The following is a 12781-nucleotide window of genomic DNA, read 5'->3' as shown; positions in this document are numbered from 1 at the left end:
ATCTGTCACCAAAAGTCCGAATTTTACTGGTGACAGTTCTGAATAGGCCTTGCATAGTACAAAAGTCCTAGTCAAGTCCTGGGGTGATGTTGCATTTCAAATCCCAATGCTCCCCTCCTCATTTGCACAATTCTCCCCTCGGCCCCCAGAGCTGATTACCTCCCACTTCATGTGAAGTCTCATGATGACGTCGGCTCAGCACACAGAAACCTCACATCTGTGTGGTGAGCCATATATATCCCGGAGGTGCGCAGTTAACTGCTCGGTGGCTCGATACGCTCGGTGGCTCGATACGCTCGAATTGCGCATGTGCAAACTAGTTTGCAGACAAACTATATGCAGATTGAACATGAACTCTCCTTATCAACACTTATTTACAGTGTTGCTAAGGGGAGACTTTTTAACACAGTAAGAATGTGTCAACTAAGTATATTATGAAAAGATCTCCATCACTCCTTAATCTTTAAACACAATTTTAAAAAGTTGCTCCAAACCAAAAGGAAGTCCATAAACCTACTACGTATGCTCCTTTAGTACATTGGGTTTTATTTATGAAAATGGATAATAAAAGTCTTTGTAATCCATAATAAAATGGAGCTATATAAGTATATATTACTTATACTTATAAACCTTATATATATATATGTTTGTTTTTTCAAGAGAATCATATATTCCTTACGTCTTTAATGTTCTCATTACTGTAAACCATGCCCAATGGTGGAACATGGGGGAGCTGGGACTGCAAATAAGCAGATTAGTTTTGTCTGTTATTTTATTACAGTTCCCATTAAAGATGCCATATTATCTAATGTGTGTATTTATTGCAGTGGAGTATGGCCAAAAATTAATAATTATGCTTGAATTATTTATGTCACAACAATTGGAGACATTTCCCCTCATTTCTTTCCTGTGAGGAGTTTATATTGTTGAAGTAATTTTATAAAGCATTTCATTTTCTAGATTGCAATCTCAATGAGAAAGCAGCATATATATATATATATATATATATGTTATCTCATAAACTGAGGGCCTGTCTGTATTTGTTAGTCCCTGAAGGCTGTCAGGATATGATCTGTCCTTTACAAACAGGATATTGTTTTTTATGTTTTATCAGTTTCGGTTATCATCCTTTTTTTTTTGTCTAAGAAAATTATGGTATAATACAAAAAAAGAAAAAGTCCAGATTACTCCACCCACACAGTGTGTGATTGACAGTGAGAATCCTGATAACCTCGCACACACACAGTGATTGACAATAAAAGTCCTAATTACCCCACACACAGTGATTGACAATGAGAGCCATAACTAATACACACACAGTTATTGACAGTCCTGATTACCCACACAAAGAGTGATTGACAATTAAAGTCCTAATTACTCCACCCGCACACAGTGATTGACAGTGAGAGTCCTGATTATCCTGCCCCACACACAGTGATTGACAGTGAGAGTCCTGATTACTCTACCCACACACGATGATTGACAGTGAGAGTCCTGATTACTCCACCCACCCACAGTGATTAACAGTGAGAGTCCTGATTACCCAACCAACACACAGTAATTGACAGTGAGAGTCCTGATTACCCAGCCCACACACAGTGATTGACAGGGAGAGTCCTGATTACTCCACCCACACACAGTGATTGATAGTGAGAGTCCTGATTACTCCACCCACACAAAGTGATTGACAGTGAAAGTCCTGATTACCTGCCCCACACACAGTGATTGACAGTGAGAGTCCTGATTACTCCACCCACACAAAGTGATTGACAGTGAGAGTCCTAAATACACTGCCACACACAGTGATTGACAGTGAGAGTCCTGATTACTCCACCCACACACAGTGATTGACAGTGAGACTCCTGATAATGCTGCCCACATTGAGTGATTGATAGTGAAAGTCCTGATTACCCGACCCACTCAGTGACTGACAACGAAAGCCATAATTACTCCTCCCACACACACAGTGGTTGACATTGAGAGTCCCGATTACTCCTCCCACACACCGTGATTGACAGTGAGAGTCCTGATTACTCCTCCCACACCCAGTTATTGACAGTGAGGGTACTGATTACACCGCCACACAAGTGATTGACAGTGAGAGGCCAAATTTACCCCATCCACACAATGCTATTGACTTCTCTCCCTTCATCTGCGTGTGTACCAAAATGTGTCCCTCACTGTAAGGGGGTATTAGACTATATTACAAAACAATATGGTCTTGAACACAGATATCTGGAGATGTTTATTTAGGTTGAAGACTAAGGAAGAACTCTATCAGCCGCATTTATTAAAAACAGCGCAAACTGCACTATGTGTATACTGCAGGGGGCACCAGATTTAGTAATATGGAGTCCAATCTACATGAATCTGGTGTTGCAGATGTGCTCCGGCAAAGTGCACCAACATTTTTTTGGTGCTCCTTTAACATAGGATGTATGACACAATTCTGTCGGACCACATCTGCAGCATGTGAGCGAGATCTAAGACTCTTACCAGACCTTTATGAAGAACTTCACTTAAAAGTCCTCCGGAAGCAACTCCTAGTGATTTTACCAGTCTTGCAGGAGATAAGAAGAAAAGTAATTTCAACTCTTAAGTAAACCTGAAACCCTTGGAGACTTGTACCTGTACTAGAAACTGAACGCTGCTCTATTTGTAGAGAAGACTGCGCACGTTGTGTAAGGAAGCAATGCCCTTTAAGAGATCAGGGAACAGTCTGAGAGCAGCCGCTAAGTTCTCTTAGTATGTCTGGTTATCTTATCCAATCTGCAATATAGAAGATAAATTCTGTGCTGGACTCCATTGGGGGTAAAATCAGCTAACCACGATGGTACTGAAAACCTGATGGTATCATTTTCCCCTATAGCTAGCAAAATTCTATAATATCACTTAGCATTTTGTTATTAGGTTATATAACTAGTGTCTTACATGAGCCCATCCAATGACAGACTTCAAGATAGATGTGATTAATAGCTAATTCCCATATACGGGATTGTCATTCTTATTAAATACAGTGGGACTCTTTGTTTAATATGCAAACTTTCCATAGAAATTATGATAAATAGAAAATTAGTGGGGGTCCAATTACTGGAACTACCAAATGTTACTAAAACAAAAGACCTTTATTATTCATTTTTATTAACTAAATGGATGTGTCCTCTTACATATACATGTAAGGAACAGCTTCCTAGTATTGGCCAAATGTATCAGAAGAATAGAAAAATATTATTGAAATGCCGTCATCCCTAGTCGTCACTCCTCAGAAGATAATAGAAATATATGAACCCCATGTTATAGCAAAGTTGTGAAATCCAATGGTCAGGAACACCAAATTGATATTCATCTATCTAATAGGAAAGCTATGCCACCCATCACATAGGTCAACTTTTCACCACAACGGTCATACATGATAAATTAATTGAGGTTCCAGTCAATGGGGACCTCTGAAAGAAAGTTCTCCAATTTTGATCCCCTAGTGATGTTTACACAATAAAGATAATTTTTAAACTCTCTTACTTTGCAATTTTACTGCTGTTTTAGCTCCTATAACTCAGTGATGGTCAGTGTAAAATTCCAAAGTGTGGGGGTGGGGACTCGCTAAGCACACACTTCATGATTCCTCTGTGCTGACAATGTGCTGACATTATCAGGATAGAAGTTTATCTAAACTTTAATTTAGCTTCTGAACATTCTACTAGCATCTGATCAGAGTCATGTCGAGTCAATGGCACACTCCAGCTCTGCTATCTCACCTATAACACAGTCAACCCTGCTACCTCACCTATAACACAGATAGTCAGCTCTGCTAAGCCTCCCTCTTTCCTTGGATGAATCCCTCCTCTTGTCTGTAGTTCTTAGAGTAAATTCTGCATGATGCTGCTTGCCTGAAGGAAGTGCCTGCTTTGTAATGCAGAGGGGAAAGGCAGGAGGCAGAGAGCACTGCAGTGTACAGAAAAGAGAAGCTATCCATGAGAAGAAACCAATCATTGTCAGGGGGAACCAAAATGTAAACACCATTACTGATAGAGACAGGTTAGAATTGTATCTGTGAAATGCTGTATTTTTGTTAATAACAGTGAATTAGTATATGTGTTATTTTGTTATCTTAGTCGGAAATGGCTCTGAACTCCGAGGCTGGAGCAAATGGAAGTAGCTCTCAAAATGAAACCAGCTCCATGATGCAGTATTAAGGTTTAATTTTTTTTAATTTGTACGCGTTTCGGTTTCGGACAAAGACCTTCGTCAGGCATCAAAGCGTCATTGCGTCATTTTGTTATCTTAAGAATACATAAATAATCTTGTCTTCATGAGAATACCCCTTTAAAGGAGGAGATTGGGTTATGGTTGCCAAAAATATACCTGGTCTACTCTATATATGTAAAGATTAAAAGACATATGAGTGAATACCTCTCCTAGCCAATTACAGAAGAAATAAGAAAGAAGGGGAGGTTCTATGTTTTAGCACAATTTTTCTATAGGAAATTGATGATCAGTGCTTGAAGGAGAGCACTATAAAAGCAATAATACAAGTGGTATTAAAAAATATAGTAATATTTTGTAGCAGAAAAGATGCCTTTCTCTACTTATTATGTCCCAGCATTGTTGTATGTCTCAGCACAAAAGGAAAGAGAAAAGAAGAACCAATAATGGCCCCTTCTGTCTTGCACTTTCGATCTGAAATGACCCCTACTGTCTCGGATTGTAATAGTTTAGCTGCTCTGTAAATTTGGAGCTGGTCGCTTGCCAATTGCTTACAATGTAATTACATGTACAAAAGGCCTTTGATCTTAACTAGGTCAAGAAGTGTCCCTTAACATGCTCCGCACAGCCTGAGATAATGTGTTTTAATAACCAATCTTCCAAGTTCAGTTAAGATGCTTTTTGGAAGTTATTCTTTGACTTCTTCTACATAATCTTCTTCTACCTGATATTTATGTGAGGGTGACTGCATTCTAATGGGGCCTGGTCACCACAATCCTCCATTAACGCTCCTAAAAAACATTCACTGTAGCCTGGTATCTACAGTTAGTTCATCGTTAAAGACAAATTATAGTACTAAAGATTTATAATAAGGGATATAAAAACTGTAATGTCCAATGACATAAGCGTAAATTGATTGTCCAGTGTCCACAAATAAATTAGATTACTTGTATGATCAATAGTTATACTTTCTGCAAACAATATGGGGTCTCCACTGCAACCAATCATATCAGGGATCAGAGCATATGAGATTATATTCCAAGTAACACTAAGGGCAGAGATATTCTCAAGCGGATTCAAGGTAAATACAAAAATGTAAATCTTTATTAACATATAAGTAGAACATATCAAACAAACATCTAAAATCGCTAAAACAATACCCAATAGAGGGCAAAAACTGGTATAATCACCCTCCAATGCCCTCAATCCCCCCAAAAACATCAGTGGGTGCTACAGTAGAAGCTCATGTAGTTTGCCCATATGGGTCTATATGGTATATTGGCTTACTTTGTCCTATTCACCTTGGACTAGCATTATTGGGTTCAGACAAGTGCTGGGTCTTAGTATAAACACCTATGTGATATTTATATAATTAGTAGAGGAAGAGCCCTGTAGCAAACTTCTGAATGGGGCCCCTTAACCCCTCAGAATATTCACATATTTGTATACTCACACATTTATACACTGATATATACATTTATATACTTTCTGTCCCCAGAGTCCACAAGAATTAGAGATGAGAGATCCCTAGTCCTGTCGTTTTGCTGTCCCCTCCCTCTCTCCGACATTACTCATCTGAGTGCCTGGCTCGGCTGTATACTGTGGGAGATGTGCCCTGTAATATACATATAATTCTGTATAATGTGCAGCATAATATGTATATAATGGTGCAAATCCTCAATTCTTTTGTTTTTCAGGTAGGATGCGGGGCCCCCTAACACAGCAGGCCCCATAGCAGTGGCTATGGTTCCTACCACTGTAGTTACGCCCCCTGTTTATATATGTGTTGGTTACCATGGACATTTTTTTGGGGGGGGGGGGGGGGTGACGGTGTGAGAAAGAGATTATACCAGTAAAGAATATATTGAATATTGAAAAACGAGCTTTCCATTATAGAAAGGATCACATTTATTTGCTCAAACTTGACAACCCCTTTAATACATTAGAATTGACATTTTTCACGTCAAAAGAACCACTGTTCATATAGGATATAAAGGCAAAATAGGCAGGGACCTTATTTCTACCTGCCAATCTGGAGGACCCAACCTGACTACATTATGCATGGTCATGTATTGTTTTTTGTAAATATTCATTAAAGGGGTTGTTTTCGTTACATTTTTACTTTTCAGCAAATAACTCATACTATTTATGTAATCAAAAGTTGCACAATTTTCCAATATACTTTCTGTATCAATTCCTAACTGTTTTCTAGATCTCTGCTTTCTGCTTTTCTATTGCTTACATCCTGTGGATAAATACCAGTCCATGGTCATGTGATGTCACACAGGTGCACGGCTCATTATATCACACAGCTCTAATTACTTTCTGTGATGGTAAAAAGCTGTGCACCTGTGTGACATCACATGACCAGGGCCTGGTTTTCATACACAGGAAGTAAACAATGGGGCACATGTACCATAAGTCGGGCTTTGTCTGTCTGTTTTTTTGGAACTTTTCTTGGCTTTTCTGTTGGTCAGATGTATTTTAGCGATTTTTCCTTATTCATGATATATGTGGTGTTTGGTCTTTAGTGAATTTGTGACTTTTTAAAACAAAAGTTGCAAAAAGTCTCCTAAAGTCACAATCAGCTCCAAGCTAAATTGTACGACTGCACAAAAATTTGCGACTTTTTTGCGACCTTTTTATAAAAGTCGCAACTTTCACATTTGGATTCAGGTGATAACTCAGGGAACACTGCAGGTAACTAGACAATGGCGAACTTTGAAGAGAGCACCATGAAACGTCTCCAAATTAAAGACAAAGGCAAGGCAAAAGTTTGATATGTTTCCCCCAATGAAGCTTCCTGTAGAATGTAAGACAGCAGAGATCTAGAAAACTGCGAGGAATTGATACAGAAAATGTATTGGATAATGTTATGACCAATTAAATTATTTGTTGATGTACAACCAATATCATCTAATGCAAAGTGACTTTAGACATAATTCAACTCTATTAGGTGAAAGCTGTTAAATGCCATTATTGGTACCACATGTCAAAAACAAACATATCAATTCAAGCAAACAGAGTGACATGTTAAAGGTACCGACTCAATATGTAATTAATGAAAAAAAATTCCAAATATCTTTATTTTAATTCATGCTACAGACAAGTTAAAAACATTTAAAAGCACCAACATGTGCAAATTCATATCCTATGTAACCAAATAGATCTGTGCAAAATAATGCAATGATTAGAAAAGCTAACAAATGAAAAGATATCACCGGGATAACAGAAGGGGGGGGGGGTGGCTGTAATTTTTCATTAATTACATATTGAGTCGGTACCTTTAACATGTCACTCTGTTTGCTTGAATCAACTCCATTAGGTTACATTCACACAACCATAATGGGGCGGTGACCTGCCCGAACAATTTGTGGCTAGATAGCGGCACCCATGTGGCACCAAATCGGCCGCTACGGTGCACAGTATAGGACATGTCCTAAGACTGGGTGGATTTGCAACGCAGCCTCATGTTTCTTTCTGTGCAGAGGGTAGGGGTGAGGAGTGCTTACTCCTCCACTCTTCTGCACCTGGTGCCGGATCCAGCCCAGGGAGCACACGGTTGTTTGAATGTAGCTTTACACACAGCATGAGACATGGAGGAAGGGTGAGGTCTACAAGGAATGGAGATGACATTTATTTGACCTGCCATACAGGAAGAAGGTTTCCACTTGTTCGGAGAAGATAAAAACCAAAATCATAGTCATGTTACTGAATCTCAGCTACATCCAGTACATTAATGGCTGATTATACTGTACTACATGTTAACCACTTGAACATAAATTTTACTCGGAAATCACTTAAACCTATTCCATTGGATGCAGATGGCAATGTTTACAGTACATTAATTGACTCTTGGAACAGACACTTGGAAAAATTGTGTGCAAGTACCCTGTACAGTGACACGGAGTCCCAGGGATTCTGCAATATGCACCTGTAGGTCCTCCAAGAGTCTCTGCATGGGGCTTTCATGAAGGACCGTACTCTTCTCTAGAGGCAGTGCTTCAAAAGAGAAGTAACCCCATACCATGCTGGGTAACTGGAACATGGCAACATTATAAAAGTAATTTCTCCTTACTTCCATAGTAATGAAAAAAGAAACAAAAATCATAACATACTGTATTTGACCTTACCTGGAGTCAGTAGGATGACAGATGTGACGATCATGGAGCAGATTACAAGTATGACTAGAAGCGCAATGGCAATTCCTTTCCAGTTCCTCTGCGGAGGGTTACTTCCCACCAACTCCTGTAACCAAAGAAGGACATCACATTTATTAATAAGGTAACCATAAATGTAAAGTACACAATTATATTAGGAAGACAATACAAGTAAATGATATTGATGACGTATCCATCAATCTCTAAGTCATTGCCTTAACTACATTAATATCTCTTTACACATGATGTTTGTATGGGCAGGAGACATTGCATGATCAAGGGGGCAACTTTCTATATTGGCCTCAGGCACCAAGGGAGGCTATGTTCACCCGTTGGACCAACCAATCATCTGATTCCAGAGCCAGATGAAAGCAGAGAGCCAAAATCCAGCTCCATTCTCTGTGTTGTGGGACAGGAACTGTAGCTGTGACCCTGTTTAAGTGTTCAGGATCTCAGATCTGGTCCAAAGTGGTTGGCACTATACAGAAAGCAGAGTTAGACTTCCATCTCGATTTTCTGCAATTATTTGGGTACCCAGTAGCTGCTGGGGTTTTCCCACTAAACAAGTTAGGCCCTATCCAACTTGCTGATCAGTGGCTATCTCAGTGATCTCAGTGATGAAACCCCTACACATCACACGAACGGGGGGTATGAGGTACCACTGTCAGACCCCTTGTTGATTCCCAACATGAGGGGAGCAACGGCCTACATCTCCATTCTGCTCCATTCATCTGTATCGAGCTGATGGAGATCACTGAGATCCCAACGATTAGCAAGTTAGGTCCCATCCATTGGAAAAGGCCTAACTGTCCCCTTTAAACACCATTGATGCACCAGCTAATTTACCAACTAAATTTGCTAGTAGGTGCCAGAAAATTGATCACCGGGTGTCTTACTGCTTAAAATCCTAGTAATCTTAAGGAGAACTACAGAAATCAAGTGTTTTTCTCTGAAACGTCTCCACAGGTAAAACAAAGCATTATACAATTCCAATTAAACAAACAGTTTGTCCATGGAGGACAGAACGGGACCTGCAGAGGTCCTGAGCAGCCCTAAAGATGATGGTACAAACCCCTTCCCCTTATTCAGAATTCCCTAGAAAAATTACATGACCAATGGATAAACCCTTTCATTTCCTAATACTGATATGTGATTCGATTGCAATCCTCCTCATGTTCCTTCTCTATTTAAGAAAAAAAAGATTTCATATTTTTTCATTATCGCTGTTGTACTGCATCTCATTTTTTAGGCCCATTGGCCAAGCGACCCGAGACAAACTTGTTACATCGTTCACTTTCTGGGAATCATGAAAAGGGGATTAAAGGATTTTGGATAGCCATAAAATGAGATTAGCAAAAACCATGCTTCACATCATAACTAAACAAGGAAAGGAGCTTTACTCACATTTCTATCATCCAAACCAAAGGCTGGTTATACAGATATATATTGTCACAGAAAGGGGAAAGCAATACAGGCAGTCCGCAGGTTATGTACAAGATAGGGTCCGGAGGTTTGTTCTTAAGTTGAATTTGTATGTAAGTCAAAACTGTATATTTTATAATTGTAGATCCAGACAAAAAATGTTGGCCCAGTGACAATTGGAGTTTAAACATTTTTTGCTGTAATGGGACCAAGGATTATCAATAAAGCTTCATTACAGACACCTTACAGCTGATTATTGCAATCTGGGACTATAGTAAAGCATTCAGAGAGCTTCACCAGAGGTCAGAGGGGTCTGTCTGTAATTATGGGTTGTCTGTAAGTCGGGTGTCCTAAAGAAAGAGACCACCTGTACAGCCAAGCTGCACCGCACCCAGGCCATGTATTAGAAGATTTAGGCTACATTCACACAAATGTATGGGGGATGTATATGCGGCCTCCTCTCCCCGGCGCCAATGTATGCCCACCATACTACGGTATGGCGGTCATAGATTGTATGCATGTAGCCTTACCATAATAGACAACATGGATATTAGACCCATAATGACCATGAACTATACTAAATCCCAACGACCCTTGCATTACTGCATCTGGGTTTTTATACTGTACTGTTTCTAGTCGGCTTATGATGTCTCCCTTGTTTTTCTTCGAATCATTCAAGACACACTTTGCTGAAGCTTCACCAATTTTTTTTGTTAGATCCAATCCAAACCAATTTTGTTTTAACTAAAAAGATAATAACGGAAGCCTAACAGACACGGGGCAAATGGGCCATAACGGAAAGCACCAAAAGGCCTTTGAAATTAATGGACATGTTAACAGACCCATTAGGAATCTATTATTATTGTATATACAAAATTTGTCCAAGTCAAAAAATATTCGGATTTAATATGGTGCCAAATATTTGCCAGATGCGCAGAGTCGTTGAACTCACAAATAAACTCACTCCTCGGATTTTATACTTTTATACAGTATTTTTGATTGTCCTAACTAAACATTTAGCTATAAATGATATCTTTTATATTCTTTCCCAATTTCACCTTTTTATCTGCTTTCTTTAAGAGCTTTTTAATACCTTAAAGGGGTTGGCCACTTTTCAATAAATCTATTCCATTAGACATGTCTCTGCATGTGCCTGTACCTCCTTTGAAAGCCTTACCCAGTTCTCACCACGCTGCCCTCTGCATATATACAAAGCTTCCTGTTTCTGACTCCCTCAGTTCGCCCTCATGGCGTCACCCACTGTGCCTCTTTCTCTAACACTCACTAACAGACATAGGGAGGGGGGAGGGGGAAGAGAAGGAGGAGTCATAATCTCCTACTGCAGACACTCCCATTCATCACTGTTCAGACATGTAAACAATGATCCACGGAGAGTTTGTAGACAGCACTAAACTAAGCATCAGGGATGATGAATCAATTGATGAACATTCAGGAATTATTATTAAGGCAGTAAAGGCACAGGGGCAATTTATGTAAAAGAGTATCCAACCTCTTTAAGAAACTTCATTCAAAAGAGTTACTAGGTGTAAAGTTTTTGTCAGATTTTGAAAAATTGCTACAAAGTCAAATTAGGATTATTAATAGAAGTGTTACAAATTAACGTTGCTGGTGACCTGCCATCAAAATCTGGGACACTTGTTCATAAATCCAGGTACTTTTCTTATATTTGTTATCCAAGACTTCTTTCCATCTTGAATCAACTTTTAAAAGTATGCTAATGAGCTAGAAAGGGGGTGTCACCAGATCTCCTCTGTACTGCAGCTTCACAGGCTGCTACACTGTTGCATGCTCCTTTGCACTTTCCCCCTCCTTCATGCCTTCCTGCATATTGTAGTCTCACACAGTGGGAGGGAGAAGTGCTCCTTGCACAGTGTAACACCCTGTAAAGCTGCAGCATAGAGGGGCTCTTCAGGTTTATTAGCATAATTTTAAAAGTTGGTTTTAGAAGTGAGAAAGTTATGGGTAACAGATATAAGAAGATTAATACAGTCATGGTGCCTGGATCTATGAGTAAGTGTCCCTAGTTTATCTAGCATGATTTTGATTTTGTAGATGTCCTTTAAGTACATGAAACGGCCCCCAAAGAGCTCTGATCTCAACATCATCAAGTCTGCCTGGGATTACATGAAGAGACAAAAAACATTGAACAAGCCCACATCCACAGACATCCACAGACGTATGTATTTAGGTTTTAGTGATATTTTCTGTTCTCCATTAACATTGCTTTGATAAAAATAAATATCACACCATCTATTTTTGAACGTATTCCACAACTGCCTAAATCTTTTGCACAGAGGTGTACACTTCTTCCACAAGGTCTCTACCACTGCTCTTATTCTGTAACATCTTATTTTGCATATTTACATATTTCAAATTACGGTAAGCAAATATTATAGAAGCCCTGTTGTCAGATGTACTCTCTTTAAACATGTATTCCATGTGAAATATCCCCTCTAGAGGCATTTTTTCAGAACTCTGTGTTATATCATCCTTGCTGGTAAAGAGGTGTACCCCAAATATCTGAACAACTGTTCAATTAGTTCATGTAGGAACAACCCTCTTAACAACGCCCACTTGTCAATTTATTCACAACTTTCCAGGAGGATTTTAAGAAGAAAATATGTACAGCAACTATTGTTTTACGGAAAAAAACAAGTATTTTCTAAAACAGACAAATCTGGATGAAAGGAGCTCGGCTTTAGAAGAAATTCTCTTTCAATAACTCTTCAAAAAGGTAAATTATTCTGAATCTGAAGCCTGGAAAACTAGTCCAACCATCTCTATGCCTTTTTTCGCTTTGTGTTTTAAAAAATGTAAGCATTAAAATTTAACCTCTGCTTAGGGTTGAGCAAAATTACTGCAAATCTAGTCAGTAAGTCAAAAATATAGATAAAATTTTGATGACCACACTGAATAATTCATGTTATATATCACCAATACATTTCACATCACAGAACATAGCGGTGTTCATTCAC

The 12781-nt window shown here is 39.0% G+C and overlaps 1 protein-coding gene across 4 annotated transcripts in view; it reads right to left on the bottom strand.

Annotated features, from left to right (window-relative positions):
• Positions 1-12781, bottom strand: part of DPP6 (dipeptidyl peptidase like 6) — a 1159861-nt gene that overhangs the window by 333107 nt on the left and 813973 nt on the right. For all 4 annotated transcript variants that reach the window (XM_072153926.1, XM_072153928.1, XM_072153925.1 and 1 more), the window contains exon 2: positions 8337-8451. In XM_072153926.1, coding sequence (XP_072010027.1) covers positions 8337-8451 — 115 coding nt within the window. The remainder of the gene's footprint in view (positions 1-8336; positions 8452-12781) is intronic.

The sequence above is a fragment of the Engystomops pustulosus genome, chromosome 5 (assembly GCF_040894005.1).
Source record: "Engystomops pustulosus chromosome 5, aEngPut4.maternal, whole genome shotgun sequence".
NCBI lineage: Eukaryota > Metazoa > Chordata > Amphibia > Anura > Leptodactylidae > Engystomops > Engystomops pustulosus.
Note: the sequence above shows the minus strand (reverse complement) of the source record. Positions and strands in the feature narration are given on the sequence as shown.